We start from the raw sequence: 27,530 nt of genomic DNA on the forward strand, positions 1-27,530 counted from the left end.
TAGAACCTATTAATATAATTAGTGAATAAACCCCATTTCATTTAATTGATGATAATAATTATAATACTTTAAAAATATTTAACTCTGTAAAACAACAAATTGGTTTAAAAACTTGCAAGGATATCTCCGAATTTGAACAAGAACTGATAACGAAACTAGTAGGTGTTCACGTACAAAGTGGACAAAAGAAGCAAGGTGTGGTTTTAAAGTTGCAATCAGTTCTCAGAAAAAATTTGTGAATGAGGATATTTGGGGGGGGGGGAGGGGAGTGTTCAGTTCATATCATAATCTCTGCGGACATTATTCAACACAAAATAATTTTTATTTCAACTTATTTTAACATAAAATAATTCTTACATCCAAAAGTATTCGATTTTTTTCCCCTAAATATTTCTTTCATTTTGATGACTTTTACTAGGAAGTAAACTAGCCAAATAAAAAAAAGGATTTTACTACATTGAAATAAATGAAAAATTAATCAATAAATTTCTTAAAAATTTTTAAAAAATCTAAATGTGAATGAAATAAATTCGTTTATTCACCCCTTCTTCTGACTATATTCAACTATTTCGAAAAATTAATGTAATTAAAAAATGTCAAAAATATGTAAAAATAAATAAATAAAATAAAATAAAATAAAAAGAATTTAAATTTGGGGAAATGGATTTGTTGACGAATTCATTTCCTCGTGCATTTTCAAAACCTACTTTTATTTTTTTAAGTACCTTTTATGGTCACTTGACTGTTTTGATTAAATACGATGAAATTGTAATTAAATAAATTGCTATTTAAACATTTCTGTAAAACTGCTTATTGAAGTTGTATTTTTCCACTCGGTTATAAAATTTATTTTAACATTGGAAGGTAAGAAAACTGAACTGATTAATCATAACTCAACAAGAAACTGTTGGAGTTTTTATAAAATTATGCTTCGTTATCTTGATAATTATTTCTCTGAGACAGTAATATTTAATTTTAAATTCAAAATATTTGCGAAATTTTACTTTTTAATTGTATTTAATGCTTAGCATAGCATTTAGATTAAATTAACTCAGTTTTATGATAGATAAACAATTATAATTAAAACTGTCTGTATCATAAAATATAAATGACTTTTAAAGCTACATAAAAATAAATCAATGTTAGTTAAAAATATAATGTAGGTCAAAATATTATTTGATCCCTTCCGAAAAATCTATAATTGAAAACTGTTTTTATACCCGTTTAGTTGATCAATTTATCAAAATCAGATTTTCCATTTCAGTTTTAACTTAAACATTCATGACTTGCGTATTCCTTTCAAATACTTTCAGATTTTATTAATTTTTACTTCTTTCTTTCTTTCTTTTTCTTTTCTTATCCTTAACTTGAGAAATACCAAATTAATGAGCTATTTTAGATTGGAATTTTTTTAAATTTATTGCTTTCAATATTGATTTTTTCCCCGATCAATTCAAATCAATCTTTTTCGCGCTCAATTTGCAACCAACTCAGAGTTATTCACTGTATTAAGCAAAGATAATTCTATTTAAGAGAAAGACATACTGTACACTATTGTGTTAGGTTTTATAAACTCTTTCTTATCAAATGTAACAGCGTCAAACAAGTCTTAACTACAAAACAAATCACTCTGTACCTTTTTTACATTCTAAATGATGTGTGAGTGAATCAAGTCAAAATCCCCTTTCGTTTACTTTAATGTAAAGCTGGCAGCAAGGTTTGATTAATTTTTGAGTCTAGACCAACTAATGAACAGGAAGTCCCTATTGAAGTAACCGCCTATTGTATCATTGTCTTAACTGAAAAACGGAAATTCCGTTGTAGCTGGTAAAACTTTTCTCAAAAATAAACGAAAATTTTTCACTGCAGTACCTCTACTTTATGAAATTAGGCGGGGACAAATAACAAATGTTTGTTTAAACGGGGAAGTTTAGCATTAGTTCCATAAAAAATGATTTGGTTCCATTTAATTTTATTCATAGAAGCCGGTTATTCGATTATCCGATATACAAATCGGTGGGGACGACTACCACTTTACCATTAATTTCATCATTCTTTTTTCTTTAAAACTTAGTAACAGGTGATTTTAAATTATTTACTTTCATAAAAACACATTTTAAAAATCCTATACACCGAATAAATTCGTGGTTTCAGATAAATTTAGAAATAATTATTTGCAACATCTATACTTCGTATATATGCGAAAAATAATTAATAGCTGTTGCCAACAGAAATTTGAAAATACGGCTCGATTTGGGTACTATTAATGAAAAAATACGGTGTATTCGGTAGCATTCTTAAGTTATATATCGAAATCTCGTCAAAAAATATAGTAAAAAATGCATACAATGGAAATAAAAAATTTGTATTCAAGCGAGGAAAAGCAAAAACACTAGCGAAATTATTATAATCACTAATGAATAAAGCATCATCAAAATTAAAACGTCAAAAGTAGTTTGATGACCTAATTAGACTTGTGAATATTCCATATAATTCAATTCTTGTCTGTTTCCTTTGATAATTAAAGGAATTCAGATTTTTTTGTTAAGCTTTTGTTAGTCGTAATTTGTTAGATTTCAATTTTTGTCAGCTAAAATATTAAGATGAGATAATAGATTAAACCATATTTTTGTTCGAATTGAACCATTGTATCGAATGATTAAATAAGATGATTAAATTTACACGAAAATGTGGTTTAAATTGGCAATTTATTATAGTTGTAGCAAATTCGAATGATTACGGCTTATTACGCAGACAAAATTTTAACTGCGCAATATTTTATATCTTATACTAATTATTCCCTACGAATTTTTAAAAAAAATACAAATTGCCTAATTTTAAATTTTATTTTCTTGGAAAATTGTTTTAACCATTTTTCAGGAAAAAAAGAACAAAAAAAAAACATTTAGAATTTCGCGTTTTTTAGGATCTTAGTAACAAAATGGATAAAGGCTTACAAATTTTCCCTACGGTTGCTTTAAATTCTTCGATAGACCTAAAATAAATTATTTGTTTCTTCTTTATTTAATATTTTTGAACACATTTTAAAAAATTTATTCGACTAAATTTTAATAAGTGCAAAAACGTGTGAAAGGCGGGAAATGCACGTTCTTTCCTTTTTAAATGGGTTTGGCAGACACGTGTTCTCTTGTAATGATTCTTAGAATTCAGAAAACTCTTTTTATGAGGAACAATGAAAGTGTACACATTCGATCTAGGTACTGAAGAATAAATAACACACAATGCGAATTGATATTCATAATTTACTTCCTAAATACCCTTCCTCACAACTGATAACGAACGCAACAGCTGGAAACCAAAGATCCGCCACTGCTGTGGGTGGTTATGATGAATGAGTTTAACTTTTTGAGTGAAATTAGTACTTTAAATTTGTGAGATGCGCACCTGTGGTGAATGTGGATTTGACACTTCTATTATTGCTTTAATCTTGAATGATACGTGCTGGGAAAACAGAACAACTGAAAGAATCATTTACTCTACAAAGTTTACTGCAACATCTGATAACAGATTTGCCATTTTCAAGCAAGGTGGTATTTTTAAATGCCAAGGTGGTATTTTTAAATGCGGGTAGTACATTTTAATCTTGTGTAGTTCTCATCCTTGCATTAAATATTATTTAAAAGCTCAAATAATTAGAGAGATTAATTTTACAGAAGATGCAAACTTCATGGAATGTAAAATGTGTGCGTTGGTTTTTATTTCACTTTTTTTTCTAGTTAGGAAATTTTTACAGAGTGATATTAGAGTAATCACCACTGCCAGACGGAATTTATGCGCGATAGCGGAAAAAATGTAAATCTGAGACCCATTGTTATATATTAAATCTTCTATAATATCTTTTTAATAGTTTCAGTGATTCATATACCGGCCAATAGGAGAAAAAAAAACTCCACATCAATAAGGAAATTATTGATGTGGAATTTTTTTTTTCTGCATTAAATTGTTTACACGTAACATAGAAAAAAAATCCTTTCATTATCACAACTGGGTATTTATGGTAATATCATGCATACTAAATGCCTATATTTTTAATTTCAAAGGACATATAATATTCAAAATATTTCATATATAATATTTTTTTAAAAATATTTGTTTTCTTACTATTGTTTCAGCATGCTTGTTACGGACACAATAGCAAGCTTTAAATACGTTTTTTTTAAATCTCAAAAGAGGTATTTGCGGTCTAAATCTGCGGAGATCTAAAACTAAGGAGAAAAAAAATAATTAATTACTATTTTAAAGCTCATAACATAAGTAAACAAATGTTACAGAAACGCAATACTTAGTCTTTACTAGTAATTCCAATTATTCATCCCGATTACAATTCACTTTTGTGAAGTTTTAACCTAGTCAATTCTAAAACTTTTTTAAAAACAAATTTTAATCCTAATTATTTTTTAATGCTCTTTAACCATTAGAATAATCCTTTTAAAGTCTAAAACTTAATATTACGTGGAAAAAAATCAGGTAAAACTGTTTTGTAGTGACATTTATGGTGGACATATGTATGAACAAATAAAAAGAATAATTTCGATGAGGAAAATCAACAAATGTATTTAAACCATTAATTAGGGTATTTCTCCATTTACATAGTAATGGTTTGCTAGAAATTTTGGTTTCATAAATAAAAGTTCTGATTACCACACATTTAGTAGAAAATGCAAAACAGAAAAGTAAATTTAACCGAATAAATAGTTTTATGCCATGCCGTAGGGTATCATAATAAAATTACTGAATGTTTTCACATTTACTAAATTTTATCATACATTATGAAAGAATATTTTATTGTTAATTTTACCAAAATCATTAAAGTGCTTCGTTTAAAATTACTGAGAAATTTCATATGAATTTTCCCGAGAGTGTTCCCATAGAGCATAAGTTTTGACCGTATTTTTTCTCGCTCTATTTTCTTTCGAAATTAACAATTATAAACTATTTATTTAAAATTATTTCGTTAAAGAAAGTTAGAAGCTGGCAGAAAGCGTGCAGCTATTTTAGTTAAACTAAAAAAATTAGACAGTATTACATTTGATAAACATAAAAGATTGCTTTATTAAACTCGAATTTAAATGACTAATCCTACCTATATCAGCTAAATCGCAACTCTTGGGTCTCAAAAATTTCTTATCAATGAAGGGATGAAATCTTTTTTAAGTAGTTACACTTCGCTTGAAAAAGAAATTTAAAAAAAATATTAATATTATAAGTAACAATGATAATTGAAAATTTTTCGCTCATTTCCGTGCTTAGTGTTAATCCTTCAAAATTGCCATTAAAAGAATTAACATATTTTCTTAATAAAATAATTTATACTAAACTGAAAAATCTTTTTTTTTTAAAACTGTTTTTAATTTTCCTTTATTCATTTATTTTTATTATTACTATTATTATTATTATTTTTTTTTTTGCCTAAAACTATTGATGAAAACGTCATTTTCGTTAAATCGAATCGAAAGCTGGTAAAAAGGTTCAAAAACTGAAAGAGGGAATAAAAAAACTGGTATTGTTGAAATATGGTTTGGTTTGTGAAAAATTGCCAGATGTTTGATGATATATTTTAAATTTCAAAATGCTGAATATTCTTTTTATTTCGAAAAGCTGACAAGTTAGCCACCAGAGGGAGCAGTTTGGGGGAGAGGTGGGTGAAAAGGGGTATTTGTTTTAGTCAGTCCCACCAGTGGATATATTTTGTCGTGTTCGTTATTAGACTTCTCATTTACATTAGTTTCTTTCCTAACCCTTTTTTTCATAATTAAAACACGCGTTAATTGTGAGATGGCTCCTAGGTATCAACAGGTACATAACATGTTTTCATTTCATTTTATTAACAAAAAATAATTTTGTTGTGCTAATTATGTATTTAAACCACGATTTCTTCTAAAATGAAATGTTTTTACGTTGAAAAAATAATTATGAAAAAATTATTAACGCTAGCTATTTCGCCATTTCTTTTTCTTTCTTGCTCCTCTTTTTTTCTTTTCTTTTTTAATGGAATTAGAATTGTCATGGTTTCTTTTTCATATTTTTAGGAAACATAGATTTTTGTTAATTAGTTTATAATAGTTTCAATAAGTATTATTGATAAATAGTAAGGAAAGCCTTAAATATAAAAGACATTTTAAATCATTTTTTATTAAACATTCTAAAAAATTTTAGTCTTCATTTATTAAGAAATCTATTTGTTAAAGATTTCTCTAAAATCAGGACTTTTGCGTGAAAGTTGCTTTTGAAAATAGACATAATAATTAGTTTATTCTTTGCTTGTGCATTTAAACAAATTAATTACAGCTAAAAAGGGAAAGTAAACTTTGTTTATAGACAAAAATCCATGTTATCTTATTCTATCTCTTCATCTTAAATCATTGCCTTTTTAATTAATGAGAAATTATTGGCATTTTTTTTCTTCAAAAAATTCGAAAATTAATTTTTTTAACTCATTAGAAAATTCTCAAATGTTTCAATATTTTCAGAAAGTAATTCGATTAATATTTTTAATCACAAGCATGGAAATTTAATACACACAACAATTTTTATTTTTATTTCTGTCCATTTAATATCAACGATAAATCAAAAAATTGCATTTAACTTCAATTAATAGCTAATTATTTTTTAAATTATATATAATATCTAGAATGAATAAATCATATTCTATTATTTTTAGTTATAAATTAAAAATATTCAATAATCGCGACAAACATTATTTATTCCAGTCCATTTAATATGAACAAAAAATCGAACATATTGCATTGAACTTTACTTTATGGTTATTTAGTTACTTATTTTCCACTAGTATCTAAAATGGATAGGTCATATTCTATTACTTTTAGTTATGAATTTAAAAGTTTTATAAGCGCAACAAAAAATTTCTTTCCACTCTAATTAATAAGAACAATAAAAGAAAAAATTGCATTTAATTTTAGTTTATGGTTAAATAAATATTGAAATTATATGTTTTAAGTAGTATCGAGAATATATAAAATTTATTGAAGAATTATTGTTTTATTTATTGAAGTCCTTTTAATGTGAACAATATATAGATAATTGTAGTACATTTAATTGTAGTTTAAGGCTATTAAATTATTTTAATTTAATAGCCTTAAACTACAATTAAATGTACTACAATTATCTATATATTGTACTGTTATAGATTTACATTACTTTTTCTCCAGGAACTTTGCATTAGATATTTATTCTAATCAGCACTATATTTTAACTCATGCATCATTTCCCGTAACAAGAAAGTAAAATATAGTTATCGTTATTCTGGAATTTTAGAGAATTTTTTAGCATCATTGAGATCGCTTTTCATCCATTCAAACAATAATTATAGTCAGCTTTCAATAAAATCCGATTATCAAATTTTCAATTTTCTTTCTCAATGCATAAATTTTATTTATTCACTATTTTTATTCGTTTACTAAAGACAAATATTTGCATGCGCAATAGGACCAATATCATGGATTTATCCCAAAAACATTTCGTTTGAAAAGCTAGCGCAATTTCAGAAATATATTCGCTCTAATTTTTTCAAACAATTCTTATTTTGTCAATTTTATGCAATATTATAGTCAAATTTTTCATTTACTTTTTCACTGTTAAAGTTTTTTTTATTCATTATTTTTGTTTGTTTACTAACAAAAAATATTTGCATGCGCAATAGGATCATTGTAGTGACTTTTTCGCAAAAAAAAAGTAGTTTTAAAGGCGAGCTTAATTTTAGTAACCCATTAAAAATATTTAGTGCTTTAAATTTCTATTTAAAATATTAAATAAACTATTTCAGGGAAAATTATTCAGGGACGCTTAATATATTCAGTGTTCAACGCATCGTGGGTTATAAATCCTCAGAGTCGGGCAAACGAAAGAGAATGCAGCAATGAACGTTTAAAACAATTAGTGTTAAGTATCAAAGCGTCAAGAGATCAAATTTAAAATTAAATGTAAAGTTTAAAAAGAAGTGAAAGACTAAAAGAGATAAAAGTCATGTCCGTAAAATATATATGAAGAGCTGATCATTGCATTGTTGTTGTTTCCTTTTGTTTTGTTTTTTCATAAATTAAAACAATATTCAGCTCTTGTAAACAAATATTAGTTATCGTTTTCCATCTTTAAAAATATTGTTGCATGAATTTCAAAGCTATCTAAGACTTGAATATCGTGACAGAGTTTTTATGACAGGTAAGCACTGATATAGATTATAAGTCTGTGATTCAGAGAGTCATTTATTTTACAACATTAATAAATATTGATACTCTTTTTTATAGGAAGTTACTTATGATGGAACAACTTTTGCCATCAAACTAGAGATTTCCAGTTCTCAACAGGTAAGTTGCTTTCAACTTATCTTTTTTTTCCCCTTCTAAACATTAAAAAGTTCCTCCTTGCAAGGGATATCCTTCAAGAACATGTGATTTAACATAAATAATAAAAATTTGTTTAAATTAAATTAATCGAACTTCTTTCTTTTTATTGTTTTTATATCCGAGATGGGTTTTCTTATTGTCTTTATATTATATATTTGGAGTCATTGATAACAAGGGAGTCGAAATTCCTTCCATGCTTTAAGAATCCAACGAATCGATATAGTAGAATGCAATATTTGGAACATCAAGTCATGTTTGTTTGTCGATGAATATTGATTGGAATGGGAAACACGAATCTCAGAAATTATCAACAAATTTCATCAGGCAATCAAACTGGTTTTAATTTGTTAAAACCTTATTCAATGTCCAGAAATAAAGAGAAGATGAAGATCTTTTGTAATTTTCAATATATTTCTTGGGGAATATAAAGTTTAAAAAATTGTTTATTAATTCTAACCCTTTTCTAGAGAAAAATCTTAAAAATGTTATTTCATTTTTTAAAATTATTTCCTTTTTATTATTTTTAAATTTTTCTAATTTTGAATTCTTTTAAAGTGAATTTATATGAGTATAAATGAGTGAATCAATATGAGTAAAAATGAGTGTCTTTATTATTTGGAAGATGCATCTCCAGTAAACAAATTTGCGAGTATAATTCTTTCATGGAATTAAATACGATTTAAAATAAATGAAAAATAATTTAATTTTATATTTTTTCTTGAAAAATATATTTGCGAAGTCAAATTATATTATTTTATATGAATAACATTTCAGTTCATTTTGTGATAATGTTTTTAACGAGAGATATTTTCTTTCTATTTATTTCATTAGTCGAGTTCAACATCTACATTGAATGATTCATCTCCTGAAATTGATTGTGAAAGCATTTTACTCGTAAAATTTTAGATCATAGCATTTTAAAGTGCTTACTTATTCATTATTATAAATTATTATTATTACTAATTATTATTATTATTACCAATTATTATTAATCTGATTCCATTAATTATTATTTTTATTATTCTATAAAGCGCTATTAGATTTATGTTTTTTTAACTGTACCAGTTGCAAACGGTTTCAAAATAGCTAAGGTAAAAAATGTTCCTACCGATAAACAATATGGGTATTCAGATGAACAGACTGTTACCGGTTATTTTACCGTATTTTCAGAAAGAAAATTCTCACAGCGTATATCTTTAGCACTTTCGTATCTTTTAACATTTCTTAGATTACGTAAATATGATCGTATTCAATTAATTAAATCTTTCGCACTTTTTATACAAATTAACTAAGAGATACGAAACAAGTTTGCTTACGTGGAGTATTAACTTTTCTTTCAAAAATGACTCTTCTCCTTAACTACTCCTTAGTTTATATAAACTACATTTTTATCGATTAATTTGAGAAAAGACTTTTTTTTTTCATAAACTAACCCTTTAAAGATTTCTAATTAGTTGCCTTTTTTCAGAAATCCGAAGTGTTTAATGATTCATCTCGGAACGTTTCGAAGATTCAAGAAGCTTATGTAAGTATCAACTTTTTGAAATATAAATATGTAATTATGTTGTGGTGGTTGTTGTTAATAAGTGATTAATCCAGTAAAGGAGGTGGGGATGGATGGTGCTATCTACACTAGGGAGAGCTGCAGGCTCTTTACTGCCTATACTTTCGGGTAAATTTCCTGGTGTATTTTGAGAGCATTTGGCTCACAACATAATCATTGTGCTTTGAGACTTTCTTGCGTAGTATTTCTTGCATACATAGTACTTGTTACATAATTTATAATTTGTGTTTACAGAGAGTACTAAGTCTTAAACTTGAATTGCCTCTTGCTGTGTGCCTTAACATTTGAAGAATTATCATTTGAAAAAAAGAATCGTTTTAAAGCACTTATTACCTTGTCACCACTATACCAACTTTAAAAATTTCAACATAAATGATAATTTGCAAAATGAGCTTAGTCTCGCATCTGGAACGATATGCTAACACAAATGTAAGATAGTACGCGTCTTGCAACGCGAACAGGCAGTAATAAAACACAGGCAGTTAAGAAATAGGCAGTTAAAAAAAACCGAACAGGTAGTTAAAAAAGATCAAATCAGGACTGCCGTAAAAAAAGCGAGTTCATTCCAAATCTAGCAACCATGGCATATTTCTTAATAGTATATCCGTAAATAACTAATAAAAATTTTCATATTTAGCTCTCCAGAATTACTTAATATTTTTAATAACTTATGAAAAAAAGTTGATTTGTGTTCAGAAATCATATAATTCATTTCTTTTTATTGAAAACAAAATTATCTATTTGAAATTATAGTCTCACAGAATAAGCTGTAGTAAGCAGCTGCTAACTTTCTAACCGGAAGTCAAGCAAGTCAAGAGCTGGAGATACTTGTTATTTACTATATTACTATAACTATATTGAAAACATTAACCATAGGTTGTATGAAACTTCTGGTGTTTTGAAATATATATATATATATATATATATATATATATATATATATATATATATATATATATATATATATATATATATATATATATATATATATATATATATATATATATATATATATATAGTTTTTGATAGATTTCTGAATATTCCATATGTTGCAGTAAACATGACCATATCCGTGTAAAACTTAAACTCTCTCTTCAAAATTAAACGTTAATTCAAAAGAATAAAATAAATTTTGAATCAGATGTTGAGGTTAAGAGACCAACGCCATCTTGAAATTTAGGCTAAATTTTTAATTTTTGTTTTCTTGGCATTCTTTTGTGCTTAACATAGTACTTATTATTCGACCTTTCAAAAACGGTGTAAAATGAAAGGATTGCTTTATTGGATTAGAAGAAATAGCGCTTTATAATTTTCAAAACTTTTATAGAACTTTCCACAAAACTTTAAAACAATAAAAATATAAAATTTGTGGTGTTTAGTCTGTAGCTTAAAACTATACAATTGTCGGTTTTTAGATTTTTAGAAAATTAATTTTTTTCACAGTTTAGACAGATTAAAAGCGGTTTGTTGCAGCTGAAAAATTCTTTTAACTTAAATTGTTCAAAGCAAAGATATTTATAAAAAATTTAAAAATATATAAGTGTTTATTACTTAACAATTTTTCAACAATTGTTTTACTAAATTTTTGTTTAGAATTTTTCTTCTCCGTCTCTACCTCTTTGACAGTTGACTTTGAGTTCGATCGATGGTAAAGAGGACTGTTAAGAATATATTTCGATTTTCAATAGGCTGTAAAAAACATTTTTTCAATATAGTATGTTAAACAGTATGAGTTTCACAAACTAAATTCATTTACTTAAAATTTTATCCGTTAAATGATATATATTTATTATCTTGAATTAACAATAACATTGAGTAATTTACTTTATTTTTTATTTTTATGTGCTTATTTAGGAAATTAATCGCATGGAAGTGGATCTTTATAACAGTACAGAAAATTACGTAAGTATTATTTATTTTATATTCTGAAAGACTGACTATTCACTTTATTTTATTTCCTAATTAATTATTAATACGAATATTAACGCATATTTTAAAGATTCTAACTGAAATTCAAAAGAAAATGAGGAAATCAGACAAGTATTATGTAAGTATTGTTTCAAAAAACTTTTTTCACGAAATTTTAATATTTAAAATATATTGTCTTGTTTGAAAGTTTTGTTATTATTGTATATATTCCTATTTGGAAAGTGAAATCAAGAGCTCAAAGTTTCGAACAATTCACAAATAGCTAGAGTTCTCAAATCTTTACTTGTCCAGTGACAATGAAAGTTTTAGTCTTCCCGGGCCACTGCAACAACACTGTAAGATATTTGAGATGAAACTATGGCTATAGTTTCAGCACTTTGGATACATCATCCGAAAATTTTTCTATCACAAGATCCATTTATATCGTAAATTTTACTGTAATTTTTATTTTATTACAGTCATTCAGCTATTTTACGATGATTATGGCCGTTAGTAATTACGGGTTATCAGATTTTCTTCCATAACCTGTTTTCGCAAAAATGAATGTTACGTTAAAAAGCACCTTTAATCCAATACATTTTACCGTAATTTGATCCTTAATTTCTTACAGGGAAAACATATCGGCATGATTATCACTAAATAAAATACATACATTATAAAAAAAAACTTCTTTTAATATCATGTTTCCGATCAATTTAATGAACTATCAATCAGAAACTTTTTTACCTTTGAAAGTTAGGAAACTGAATCTTCCTACTGTTTTAAAATTTTATCTGGCACAAATACAATTATTTTTTAATTTTCTTAAAAAAGAAAAAAAAAAAAACTTTTTTTTTAAATTGTTATTTTATTTATTTTCTATTTATTGATCTATATTTATATAAATGTTTATCTTTTTATAGGAAGTTTTGAAAGACCCGCTTTATTCAGAGCTGTGCAGAATACGAAATGATCGAGAGGTATCTTTAGTCAATAAATTTTAAAAACAATGCTGCTATTTAGCAAAATTTAGTTATTTTTCTACTTTTCATTTAAAAATGAATAAAATTATATTATATTACTTTTCCCTATTTTTGGCAATATTGTCATACTTGAGCCACTATTACTGAGGGGCAGAGCGTACGCCTTCAAATGAGGTGACACGGGTTCGAATCCCATCGATGGCTGTCAATACAAATTCCGCATCCAGCTTGCACCGACCACAGTATTGACATGAAATAGCCTCAGTGGTAGACGGATCATGGGTTAGAATTTCATTGCCGTCAGGCTAACTGTGGAAGCTTCTCGTAGTCTTCGGAGTTGAACATTAGTAGTCGTAAACCTAAAAAGTGGGTCGGCTGTTTAAAGACGGTTATAAAATAAAATATTGTTATACTTAATGTCTTTCTCTGGTATTAGTTTGTAAAAATTCTAATAGAAACGTGAATAATATTTTAACGCGATTTAAATCTTCTATTAAATTCTAAACATTTCAAGACTTTTCGAATGGATAGTTATGTTTTAGTTTTAATATTCAAAATTTCTAAATAGAACAAAATCATAAAGCATTTTAAATCCTTTATTTAACTCTAGGTAATTCAATATTAATATATTTTTAGAATAATATTGAATTGAATTAATTTGAATCTTTTATTCAACTCTAAATATTTCAATATTTCTTGAATTGAGCGAGATATTTTAATTTTTGTATGAACATTTTCTTTATTATTTTTTATTTTGAAAGTGCTGATTATCATCTGATAAATATTTTTTTCTTTATTTAGAAACTTGTAACGGAACAAGGAACTCTTTTAAAGAAGTTAACGGATACTGAGATGCCCACCAAGTCGGTAAGTTTAAAATATATTATTGACATAATTTTCTCTTATTTATTTAATTGAAATGAGCCCCAAGTGAGAAGGTTCAAACGTATTTCTAATGATTTTTTCAATTATTCCGAACACATATTTAATCAAAGATTTTTAAAAGCTGTGATATTTAGAAGAAAAAAAAATCCCTCAGATTTAATAATGTGAAAAAGCATGAGATTTTTGTATACTTTTTATAGTTTGGTTTTACAAGAATTGTCAAGAGATTAGTTTTTAAACTAATTTTAACATGATGACATTACTGATAATGAATTGGTCAACAAGCATTAAAAAAAAACTGTACCTCATATTGAAAACTTGATAAGTTTAATATAAGTCTAAAAAACTAAAACAAAATGCACCTTTAGAGACTAAAACTTAGGTTCAACAAGCTGTCTATTTATTAAACAAGAATACATTTTATTCTACTCTTTGATAGGTTGATTTTCCTTTGGACGAAGTGCTTTTTAATTTCATGGATGTTGGTATGGAAATCGAGGTAACCAGCAATGAGAAGGTGAGCATCATTTCTCTCTCTTTTTAAGCATTTTTTAAAATTCCTTTGTGCTTAAGATATCTTGCTCGGAATGTTTAATTTTAAATAATGAACTAAAAGCTGTTTCAGAACAATTACTATTTAAAGATTTTAGCGTTTATTCTTTATCTGATCAAATTTTAAGTAAATGTGATTATGTTTAGAAAGTACAATTCAGCAATTAAGACATGCTTTCAAATAATAATAATACAAAAGACTTATCCATTTTTTAACATGCAAGATAGTCTTTGATCTTTATTACATACATTAAGAACACCTCTCACAGCGTTAAAGACGCATTTGAGTCACAAATTTTAAAAGAAAAGTGTTTTAATACAGATGATAAAATATAAATATGTAAATAAAAATATATAAATATGTTAATAGTATGTATTAACGCTTTTTTTTATTTTTAGAAATTTGCTGAAAAACCGGAAGTAGTTGAGCTGACCAGCCAACCAAATGCTGAACAGTCGACCAAATCGGTAAGTTAAAAAAATTATTTCATATTTTTTAATGTAAGTGCATGAGATGATTATATTATTTTTTATAGTTATGCTTTGGTTTTGTAAGAATTGTCAAAAGATAACTGTATAGAACTGAATTTAAAATGATGACATTACTGTGCATAAATTTTAAGTGAATCTGATTATGTTTTGGAAAGTACAATTCAGCAATTAAGACATGCATTTCAAATAATAATAATAGAAAAAACTTATCCATTTTTTTTTTTACATGCAAGATAGTCCTTGATCTTTATTACATACTTTAAGAACGCCTCTGTCACAGCGTTAAAGACGCATTGGAGTCACGAATTTTTTAAAAAAAGTGTTTTCGTACTGATGATAAAATATAAATAGGTATATAAAAAAATATAAATATGTTAATAATATGTATTAACTTTTTTTTTTAGAAATTTGCTGAAAAACCGGAAGTAGTTGAGCTGACCAGCCAACCAAATGCTGAACAGTCGACCAAATCGGTAAGTTAAAAAAATTATTTCATATTTTTTAATGTAAGTGCATGAGATTATTATATTATTTTTTATAGTTATGCTTTGGTTTTGAAAGAATTGTCAAAAGATAACTGTATAGAACTGAATTTAAAATGATGACATTACTGTGCATAAATTTTAAGTGAATCTGATTATGTTTTGGAAAGTACAATTCAGCAATTAAGACATGCATTTCAAATAATGATAATAGAAAAAACTTATCCATTTTTTTTTACATGCAAGATAGTCCTTGATCTTTATTACATACTTTAAGAACGCCTCTGTCACAGCGTTAAAGACGCATTGGAGTCACGAATTTTTAAAAAAAAGTGTTTTCGTACTGATGATAAAATATAAATAGGTATATAAAAAAATATAAATATGTTAATAATATGTATTAACTTTTTTTTTTAGAAATTTGCTGAAAAACCGGAAGTAGTTGAGCTGACCAGCCAACCAAATGCTGAACAGTCGACCAAATCGGTAAGTTAAAAAAATTATTTCATATTTTTTAATGTAAGTGCATGAGATGATTATATTATTTTTTATAGTTATGCTTTGGTTTTGTAAGAATTGTCAAAAGATAACTGTATAGAACTGAATTTAAAATGATGACATTACTGTGCATAAATTTTAAGTGAATCTGATTATGTTTTGGAAAGTACAATTCAGCAATTAAGACATGCATTTCAAATAATAATAATAGAAAAAACTTATCCATTTTTTTTTTTACATGCAAGATAGTCCTTGATCTTTATTACATACTTTAAGAACGCCTCTGTCACAGCGTTAAAGACGCATTGGAGTCACGAATTTTTTAAAAAAAGTGTTTTCGTACTGATGATAAAATATAAATAGGTATATAAAAAAATATAAATATGTTAATAATATGTATTAACTTTTTTTTTTAGAAATTTGCTGAAAAACCGGAAGTAGTTGAGCTGACCAGCCAACCAAATGCTGAACAGTCGACCAAATCGGTAAGTTAAAAAAATTATTTCATATTTTTTAATGTAAGTGCATGAGATTATTATATTATTTTTTATAGTTATGCTTTGGTTTTGAAAGAATTGTCAAAAGATAACTGTATAGAACTGAATTTAAAATGATGACATTACTGTGCATAAATTTTAAGTGAATCTGATTATGTTTTGGAAAGTACAATTCAGCAATTAAGACATGCATTTCAAATAATAATAATAGAAAAAACTTATCCATTTTTTTTTACATGCAAGATAGTCCTTGATCTTTATTACATACTTTAAGAACGCCTCTGTCACAGCGTTAAAGACGCATTGGAGTCACGAATTTTTTAAAAAAAGTGTTTTCGTACTGATGATAAAATATAAATAGGTATATAAAAAAATATAAATATGTTAATAATATGTATTAACTTTTTTTTTAGAAATTTGCTGAAAAACCGGAAGTAGTTGAGCTGACCAGCCAACCAAATGCTGAACAGTCGACCAAATCGGTAAGTTAAAAAAATTATTTCATATTTTTTAATGTAAGTGCATGAGATTATTATATTATTTTTTATAGTTATGCTTTGGTTTTGAAAGAATTGTCAAAAGATAACTGTATAGAACTGAATTTAAAATGATGACATTACTGTGCATAAATTTTAAGTGAATCTGATTATGTTTTGGAAAGTACAATTCAGCAATTAAGACATGCATTTCAAATAATAATAATAGAAAAAACTTATCCATTTTTTTTTTTACATGCAAGATAGTCCTTGATCTTTATTACATACTTTAAGAACGCCTCTGTCACAGCGTTAAAGACGCATTGGAGTCACGAATTTTTTAAAAAAAGTGTTTTCGTACTGATGATAAAATATAAATAGGTATATAAAAAAATATAAATATGTTAATAATATGTATTAACTTTTTTTTTTTAGAAATTTGCTGAAAAACCGGAAGTAGTTGAGCTGACCAGCCAACCAAATGCTGAACAGTCGACCAAATCGGTAAGTTAAAAAAATTATTTCATATTTTTTAATGTAAGTGCATGAGATTATTATATTATTTTTTATAGTTATGCTTTGGTTTTGAAAGAATTGTCAAAAGATAACTGTATAGAACTGAATTTAAAATGATGACATTACTGTGCATAAATTTTAAGTGAATCTGATTATGTTTTGGAAAGTACAATTCAGCAATTAAGACATGCATTTCAAATAATGATAATAGAAAAAACTTATCCATTTTTTTTACATGCAAGATAGTCCTTGATCTTTATTACATACTTTAAGAACGCCTCTGTCACAGCGTTAAAGACGCATTGGAGTCACGAATTTTTAAAAAAAAGTGTTTTCGTACTGATGATAAAATATAAATAGGTATATAAAAAAATATAAATATGTTAATAATATGTATTAACTTTTTTTTTTTAGAAATTTGCTGAAAAACCGGAAGTAGTTGAGCTGACCAGCCAACCAAATGCTGAACAGTCGACCAAATCGGTAAGTTAAAAAAATTATTTCATATTTTTTAATGTAAGTGCATGAGATTATGATATTATTTTTTATAGTTATGCTTTGGTTTTGAAAGAATTGTCAAAAGATAACTGTATAGAACTGAATTTAAAATGATGACATTACTGTGCATAAATTTTAAGTGAATCTGATTATGTTTTGGAAAGTACAATTCAGCAATTAAGACATGCATTTCAAATAATAATAATAGAAAAAACTTATCCATTTTTTTTTACATGCAAGATAGTCCTTGATCTTTATTACATACTTTAAGAACGCCTCTGTCACAGCGTTAAAGACGCATTGGAGTCACGAATTTTTTAAAAAAAGTGTTTTCGTACTGATGATAAAATATAAATAGGTATATAAAGAAATATAAATATGTTAATAATATGTATTAACTTTTTTTTTTTAGAAATTTGCTGAAAAACCGGAAGTAGTTGAGCTGACCAGCCAACCAAATGCTGAACAGTCGACCAAATCGGTAAGTTAAAAAAATTATTTCATATTTTTTAATGAAAGTGCATGAGATGATTATATAAATAAGATGATCTTTTTCGGGAATGGACTTTTATTCAGTTTTTGTCCTGATAACACTCCCGGAAGTTTGCTGAACACTTATGTGACCCCATGTTAACTGTAATGTTTTCAATTTTGTATACGTCGACAAAAGTAAGCTAAAAATGTCATTAAAAAGTATACGCTTAGAGGCAAATCTAATTTCAAATTAGAAAATCCCACACCAAAATTAGTCAAGATAAAGTATTTGTTTAAATGGTAGAAAAAATTAGTTCCCTAGTGTAATTCATTTAAAACTTCTTTCTTGAAAATATATTAAAATATTTTACACACAAAAATCTAAATACTTTTACAAAATAATTCTAACACTTTTTTAAATAAATATATACACTTCTGATCTTATTTTTTAAAAACCCGTTTCAATAATACCTTGAAAGTATTTGAAGAAAAAAATCTTTTATATTTAAAATTATTTATTCTTTGAAAAAAATCCTGTATAATTGTCATTTAACATTTGTTTTTCTTTCAGGCTAGTAAACGTCAGCGTAAAAGAAAGCGGGCAGATGAAAAAGAAAACGTAAGACATTATTTTTTAATTAATTAGTTAATTATTTTATAAAATCAACAACACATTCAATTGTTTCAGTTATATAGTTTATTTAGTTACATTAACTTTAATTTTAAAATAGTTTTGAATCTACTTGACAGTAATTAAAGTTTTCAAACAATGAATAGGATTGTTTATAAATTTTCTTAGTTTTATGAGAATGACCAGACATTTATTTGTACTTAAAAATGTCTTTTCGTACTAAATTAGCACAACTCGTTCTCGAAAATAAATAGGCCTTTAGTACGAAATAGATGATGTTTTCCTTCTAAAAACAACTTTAACAACTTTTTTCTCGAATATTTTTATAAGGGAACTTGTAAATTTATTACTCAATTTTTATTACAAAAGTATTTTTTATTCCCAAATTAATGGAGAAAGTAGAATCGAAAGAATAATTATGCATGTGCGCATACAAAATATTTAGTTATACATAAATTATTTATTCAATGTTATTAAATAAAAATTCATCAGGAAGTTTTCCATAAAAAAAGGAAAGAAAATCCGCAACGTTATAAACAATTAAAAAAAAAATCATAATTTTTATATATTCTTTTCTCTATTTCCATTTTTCCAGATAATCTGAATTTAGTCCAATTATACGTTTTGTTTACTACAATGCATATAACCACATAATTTCAACTACAAAATCAGCGCCAATATTTTTCAATCACCGCATTTCTCCATCTTAATAGTTAGGAAAATAAAATTTCGGTCTAATACTATTACTATATCAATATTTATTGTTAATTGATTATTACATTGAGATCACCCTTTTGAACCATTATGATTACTTTCTATCAATAAAAATTCAATAATTGAAAAAAAATTGAAAGTTTTTAATTTCCTTGTTTACAGAAAAGAAAAGAGAAAGAGTATACCAAAAGTTTTTTTTGTGTATGATCAAGTTAGAGAAAATAATTCTTTACTTTGAGTAATTCTGAAAATGAATAATGGATTTTTTTTTTAATTTTTAGGATTTTGAATCATATTTTGTGTCTATTTCCGAGCGGACAAAATTTCACAAAAGAAGTTGCCGAAAATGAGTAAGTTGATTTTATGTTTAATGTATTAATACTATTCTTTTTTTCTTCTTTTTTCATATTTTTTGTAATCAAGACATTTCATGCCAAACTATAAGCCATATAACTACTAATTAATAAATTATAAGCAAAATAAATTTTAAGACACATTTTACGTAAGAGCACTCTGAAAAATTACAAAATGTTAATTTTGAGAAGAATATATTTGAATAAAAAAAAAAGCTATTTTAGAATAAAATATATTTAGAGATATCTAGTAATGAAAAAAATATGGAAGTGAGTCTTAAGTGACAATACACCATTTTTAAAATAAAAACTTAAAAAGTTATGAAACATAAATAATGCTGCATAATATTTTCTCTTAAGTTTTAAATTTAGTCAAACAGGTGAATGGTTAGGTGCCAATTGTGCAAGCATATTCCTCTTGCACCAAATGCGTTGCTAGCCAACTCACACGTATATATTTGTGAGTAATTAAGTGTGTATAATGTCAAGTACGAAGACAGCAAAATGTTATCATCAAAGTTTTAAATAAATTACTGTTTTGCTCCCTTATTCTATGTACAGTTCGTAGAATTAGTAACAGGACACCCAGAAAACCTTTGTTCCCGTGATTGAATTTTCACGAAAAACAATGTAAATGGAATAAAAGGCTCACATTGGTTACTCTAATTAAATTTGGTGAATAATTTGGTGAAGAAAATGAAATATAACACAAAAACGCTCTTGATCTTATTAAATATGCTTCTTTTTTGGTGAAATCCTTGGATTTTAGAACCGACAAAAATAAGGGGGGAGAGATCAGCAATTTGAAAATATATGGTCTTCTCACTAGTTTGGCTAGGAAACTGATTGTTAACTTATCTTTTTGCTTATTTCACCATCTCTCTAGAATTAGTAATATGTTTTTCAAGTGTTTTCCACACGAACGTAAAATTTGTTTAACCAAAGACAATTGTACTGAAAAAATTAGGTCAAAAACTTATTGAATTCTTTAATGACAAAGTCGAAAATTTGAAAGAAGTTAGTCGAATTGTTCTCGAGAACTAAAACTTAAAGTACGCCCTCTAAATGAAGGTGAAATTCTCAAAATGTAATATTAATGTTAAGGGGTCCAAAAATTTGACCTGTCATCTGACCAAATTCCTTAAATCAAAATTGGACAAAAAAAAAGACTTTTTATTCAAATGAATTACATTTTTGGGGCTAATACTCTTAACTTTAAATATCGTAACGAATTACGTATTGATACTCGAAAATCTGAACAACACATTAAAAGCTGTATAATTTTCTTCTTTTTTATTTGTGCTATTTAATCCATGTTCTGTTCAACTCTTGTTTGATGCACGACGTTCTCAGTATCTTTTTCTGAGTATTTTAAAAAGGAAAAATTTCTTTTCTGTCTGCGCGAATTTTTTGCGCAAGACAATAATTAATATTTAATTACATAAATTACTTATATTAATTCAAATTAATTTTCGAAAGTAATCTAAAAGACTTTTCGAAATAGTTTAATTTATGTGCATCTATTCCAATCTGAGAATGGTGTCCATACCAAAACAGTATCTCGATTTATAAGATGGTCCTCCAATTAAATGTTAAAGGGTGGGAAAAAGTTTTTGTTCAAAAACTTTGTGCCAGATAAGTTTTTAAAATTCTTTTTCACAAAACTCACGTGTATAAAATATTGTTGATCACGCAAGATTTAAATATTTTTCTACATTATTTATTGCACAAATAAATTAAAACTTGTTCATAAAACCTCCCTAATTGTTGAAATAAACCGCTCTAAAAATAAAAATTGTATTTAATTTTTATTTCTAATTTTTTATTTGTTTATTTTTAGATTTTGATTGAGATCTTTTATGCGAGATCAGTAACAAAATACTTACATCATAGACACAAAAATGGAAAAAGAAGGATTAAGAAAGAAAAAGAAATTTCGATTTTTGGATTCAGTGAAAACACTATTTTGTTTTTTAATTTTGTGGACAAGATCTTTAGTGAACATGTTAGTGAATTATACACTAAGCAGTTTATTTGTAAATGATTATATGTTATTATTATTATCAAAATGGTTTCATTATTTCATTTTTAATATTTTTCATGCTCATCCTATTCAATGTTCAATTTAATCACAATTAGAGTGAGATGAAAACGACGAAAATTATCTGTCAATTTGAAAGAGTTTTGAAATTAGTTTTAATAAAATTTTTTGTATTTTATTACTTGCCTTGCATGTGTCATACTTTTTTTTCTTTTTTGTCTCACTTAGATTCAGATTTTTATTAAAAATCCTTATAAATTTGATTTGAAATACTAAAAAATTGGCAAACGTAACAAATCTACAACTCTCTAAAAATGGTACGTTTAGATTTTCGTTTAAGATACTCTGTATAATTGTAGTTATCAATTTAAGAATACAAACATGACCTTAGCATTTCATAAAAGCATCTCCCTAGAATTTTAAATCTTATAAAACTTATCCATGATCCAAACTTACTGCAATTAAAGGAGGGAAACTAAAATTATCTTTTGCTGTATTTGGGCAATTATTTTTAACTCTACTAATATTGTACTACTAAATTAGAATCTTGTTGATTCATTGTTGATAGAATTAAAATTTGATGCAATCTTTGATAGTAATTTGAACCATATTATTGAATTTTCGGAAATTGAATGCGATATTTTAGTTATATGTATTTAGTTATATAATTAGTTATATAATAAATTTAATAAACATTATATATATATATATATATATATATATATATATATATATATATATATTCAAGTGACAAAAAGTCGAGGTACTCCTCCTCAACAAAAGTTAGGTAGAAATTTACAAAATAAATCCGTAAAATATTTCGTTTTAAGGTATAAGAAAAATCTTAATAATTATAATTGGTCTATTAAATAGGTCAAAACAAAAAGTCTTTCTCGCGAGTTAATAAGAGAAATATAGTTAAAGTGTTGATTAATAGATAACTTGAAGTCAAAAATAGATTAAAAGATTGGATTTGAATATTAAAGAGTGAGAAAGAGCGTTTTGTTAAGAATAGTAAATTAAGAAAAAGTTTACAGAAAAGAAATTACATGAAAAGATTAATTCAAGCTTTTTATGTTACATCTTCACTCCCGAAAAAATGTAATCACCAATTAAAATTTTAGGAAAAAAAAATTTCTGTTTGCAAAACTTTCCTTATGCTAGAAGCATAATTAAAATGAGAAGAATAAAAATTACAATCTTAACATACAATCAATATATAAAAATTAATAGGGCAACTCTATTGTTACGTGTGTTACTTTTACACGACATATTTCAGCTTTAACACTCATGATAGAAACACGAAAACCATAAAAAAACGAGTGATATTATAATCATAAAAACGTGCTATTTTATAGTTATAATACAGTCAATCCCCGCTATAGTGAACACGGTTCATAGTGAACTCCCGGATATAGTGAACGAAATGTTCGGTCCCGTGACTTGCTATACGCGGATAATGTTATTTTTTGTGGCTATACTGAACCAAAAAAGTTAGGAAGTTGGATATAATGAACTTTTTTCTGTCTTCCGCTGATTTTTTTGTAATAATTTTGAAATTTCTACTTCAAAAAAAATATATATACCGATTTTCAAAACCATCTATGGAAGGGAATGTAGCGATAAGCATTTTTTCTTGTTTGCTTCTTTTATCTCACTTTCCCATCCCTAAACAAACAAAGCAGATGTTTCCAACCCAGGCAGACGATGTCAGTCAGATCAATATGCATTTTATGTCAGAGGTAATGAGCAATTATTCATTATTGGTCAAAGAGCTGGACACTAATATGTGTTGATAAAGCCCTCATTTCAACTCCCTTTTGCTCTCTGTTCAGTTTAAAAAATCCTGCAAAGAAGTGTCTCAAATTTAACTATGGCAAGCAGTAAACGTAAAACATTCTCCATTGATGATAAAATGGGCATAATCAGAAAAATTGAAAATGGATGCAATCAAGCTGATATTTGCAGGGAATATAAACTATCCAAATCTGCACTTTGTAACATATGGAAAAATAGGCAATTAATAGTTTCTGCTCATGAAAAAAAAATTAGATGGCAGAAAAAAGCTGAGAAAAGCAGATCACAAGGATGTTGAAGAAACATTACTGAAGTGGTTCACCAATCGAAGTATCTGGACAACACAAATGTCGATGAATTTGCTAAGCGATTTTATGAGACTACTTTTATGTGCTCGAATGGCAGGTTAGACAGATTTAAAAAGCGGAATAACAGAAATTCAGGAAAATTATCTGAGAGTCGGGAAGTTTTTTCCATATCTAATGTTGAGGATTGCTCATCAGCTAAAGATTACTATTTTTTTTTGTACACAAGACAAAGAGTAATGGAAAATAACACATTTTTTGCTACTATGTAATATTTTTCAGTCATTTATTTGAACAATGTGTAATAAAAGGAAGGAGTTTGGGAACCATTAGTTAAATTGCCTGCGTAACGGATATAGTGAACTCCCGGTTACAGTGAACAGAAATTTCGGTCCCTTGAAGGTTCACTATAGCGGGGATTGACTGTAGTTATTTTTTGAATGGGGATTGTAATATCAATCATTGATTTTTTCCCTTTCCGAAATTTAAGAATCAATTAAATCAGTTAAAATAAATCCATTGCAAGCAAAATTTAATCAGCTTCATGAAAAAAAAAACTTTCAGGTATCAGAATTTTTTAAAAATATTCATTGCCGTCAAAAATTCCAAAATCAAAGCACGGTTAAGTTTTAAGTTAACTTTTTCTCTCTCAAAAAAATAAATAAATAAATAAAAAATTGTATGTATATATATCTATCTATATATATATATATATATATATATATATATATATATATATATATATATATATATATATATATATATATATATATATATATATATATATATATATATATATATATATATTGTTTTGCGGATATAATCGTGTGGGCTGAAGAAAAGATTATATCCTTTTTTTCCGGTTTTTTAATTAACATTTCATGATTTTTTTTTTTTTTTTTTTTAAATTTTTTTTAATTTTTTTTTATTTATTATTATTTTTAATAAACTGTTGTTTGTTATTTTTTACTTATTATTTCCCCCCCCCCTTTTTCATATGTCTATTATTTTTCTTTGTTTTTTTCTTCGTTATGAACTTATATATATATATATATATATATATATATATATATATATATATATATATATATATATATATATATATATATATATATATATATATATATATATATATATATATATATATATATATATATATATATATATATATATATTAGCAATTTTGTTAACTTTTTTTAAATTGCATACTTTACACAATTATGAAACTAAAAGAAATACGTTCTCTTAGCAGATTGAATAAAAAATCCTTCAGATATAAGTATTCAGATATCCAGAAAATCCTTTCATGAAATTTTTTTTTTTTGTTTGAACTGAAGACTAAGAAGAGAGAAATCTAATGCGTGAAAAAAATTATTAGAATTAATTGTTTTTGTCTCCTTAATTGATAGTTTTAATTAACGTTTAATTAGAGAATATATTATCTCTTCAGTAGGAAAAATCCTTCGTATGAGGATTTTCTTCATGAGGCAGATAAAAACAATCTTTCACAAACAGATATTTTTTTCCTCTTTTAGCTATAATTATATATTATAAATGTTAATTCTGTAAGCTTACGAGGGTTTTAGAAAGTGAAGTATTGCAATTCATGACTTAAAAAGCTACAAAAAGAAAAAAGAACAAAATAATAAAAGATAAAAAAAAGAAAGAAAGAAAAAAAAAATGAAACGGCACAAAACAAGAAAGCTTATTGGTGTATTGAAGAAATATGTGCGTTAACAATCCTCTTAGTGTAGTTGTGTCAATACTATTGCAAAACAATATCAACACTAACTAAAATTATCAATATAATTAGATAGTAAACGTAGAAAATAATTAATTAAATAGCATTTCAATAAATATTGTAATTTATGAAATTAATTTCTTATACATTTATAGTTCTCATTAATTTATATAACAAATCATCATAAAATCAATGAAAATAAAATCATACGCCAGTCAAAAGAGATACTTTTAATCTCTTGATAAGAGAATATTAAGCATTGCAGATAATCCCTTCCTCCCTGATTAATCCTCTCTTAAATGGATTTTTACATAAAACTTTATGAATGGTTTACTTTATTTTACGAATTATAGAACTTAATGTTTTAACTTTATGAATAGCCTTGAAATTAATTTATAAAATACCTAAGTACCTATTCTCTTTTTTATTATTATATTAATTATTTTTGATTAGTGGTAGGTAACTGCAGGAGAACCAGAAATTCAAGTTGTTTTGTGTTTTAGAACCAAACAATAGACTTAATGAATAAACCCCACTTCGTTTAAATAATGATAATAATAATACTTTAAAAATATCTACTCATGATAAAATATGTAGCTCTTCAAAACACCTAATTGATTTAACGAATATCGAAACATTTTAAGAATTTGACTAAGAACTGATAACGAAGCTAATTGGTGTTCACGCACAAAATGAACAAAGGAAGTGCGTGTGAACTTTTTAAATTTGCAACCAGTTCTCAGAAGAAATTTGTGAAGGAGGATATTTGAGGGGGGGGGGGTAGTCCAGTTCATACGCATACTTTCTACGGACATAAACTTATTTCAACGTAAAATAATTCTTACTTCAAAAATATTCTGTTTCTTTCCTAAATATTTTCCATTTATTTTGATGAATTTTACTATGAAGTAAACTAGCCAAGTAAAATTAATAAACAAATTTTACTAGGAAGTAAACTAGCCAAATAAAATCCAACTGTTAATCAAAGACTTGAAAACCAACATTTTTTCTGCAACTTTCATGTGACGCAATTTCTCACTGGACACGGCAACTTCAAGGCATATTTAAAAAGATTTGACTTAAGTTCCAGTGATCTGTGTGATTGCAATATTGGAGGAACACAAGACGTTGAGCATTTTATTGTAAAATGCTCACAGTTTGAGAAAAATAGAAAAAACTTAACAGTTGCCTTCAAGTCACACAATATTAACTTTCCTCCCCCTCTTCGCACTTTTGTGGGAAGCAAAACCGCTTTCAAACTTTTTTGCGAATTCATTGATTCAGTTTTTAATGCAAATTTATAAATCACTTTGTTTTGCGTACTATTTTAAATTTTTCGTTTTTCTCATCCTTTCTGTAAATGTTTTTATTTATTTTTTATTATTATTTTTCGTTTCTAAATTTTACATGAGTATGTATTTCTGTTTAAATATCCTGCACTGTTTGATACCATACTTACGTCTGTAAACCTCGTGTTGTGCTTTTTAAGTGGTGCACGAGGAACCATTTTGTTCTTGAATTGAAAAAAAATAAAATTAATAAATAAAATTCGCAAAAAAATTGAAAAATCTAAATTTATGAAATTAATTAGTTTATTCACCCTTCTCCGAACTATGTTCTACTATTTTGAAAAATTAATGTACTTACAAAATGACAACAATAAGTAAAGATAAATAAATAAAAATAAATAAATAAAAAAAAAGAATTGAAATTTGGGGAAAAGGGCTTGTTAACAACTT

General features: G+C 26.1%; 1 protein-coding gene and 1 long non-coding RNA gene across 2 annotated transcripts; both read left to right on the forward strand.

Annotated features, from left to right (window-relative positions):
• Window positions 1-5,671: 5,671 nt before the first annotated feature.
• Window positions 5,672-15,345, forward strand: LOC147814584 (uncharacterized). The gene is made up of 9 exons (XM_087156490.1): window positions 5,672-5,817; window positions 8,286-8,345; window positions 9,853-9,909; window positions 11,803-11,850; window positions 11,948-11,995; window positions 12,780-12,836; window positions 13,641-13,706; window positions 14,164-14,241; window positions 15,310-15,345. The coding sequence occupies exons 1-9, from the start codon at window positions 5,797-5,799 to the stop codon at window positions 15,343-15,345; spliced, it is 471 nt and encodes a 156-aa protein (XP_087012616.1). The 5' UTR covers window positions 5,672-5,796.
• A 2,801-nt stretch (window positions 15,346-18,146) lies between these two features.
• Window positions 18,147-22,079, forward strand: LOC147814585 (uncharacterized). Its single transcript, XR_015430728.1, has 4 exons — window positions 18,147-18,216; window positions 18,781-18,828; window positions 19,836-19,904; window positions 21,748-22,079. It is a non-coding gene; the product is annotated as an uncharacterized LOC147814585 (long non-coding RNA).
• Window positions 22,080-27,530: the final 5,451 nt, after the last annotated feature.

Source organism: Parasteatoda tepidariorum, chromosome 2 (genome assembly GCF_982258835.1).
Source record: "Parasteatoda tepidariorum strain Cologne lab strain chromosome 2, Ptep-v5.0, whole genome shotgun sequence".
Taxonomy (NCBI): Eukaryota; Metazoa; Arthropoda; class Arachnida; order Araneae; family Theridiidae; genus Parasteatoda; species Parasteatoda tepidariorum.

Bases quoted from the DNA above. Each gene is read 5' to 3' on its own strand.
- LOC147814584 (XM_087156490.1), top strand. From the start codon at position 5,797: ATGGCTCCTAGGTATCAACAG. The intron at 11,996-12,779 runs GTAAGTATTGTT...ATCTTTTTATAG, and splicing joins GGAAATCAGACAAGTATTAT to GAAGTTTTGAAAGACCCGCT. The intron at 13,707-14,163 runs GTAAGTTTAAAA...ACTCTTTGATAG, and splicing joins CTGAGATGCCCACCAAGTCG to GTTGATTTTCCTTTGGACGA.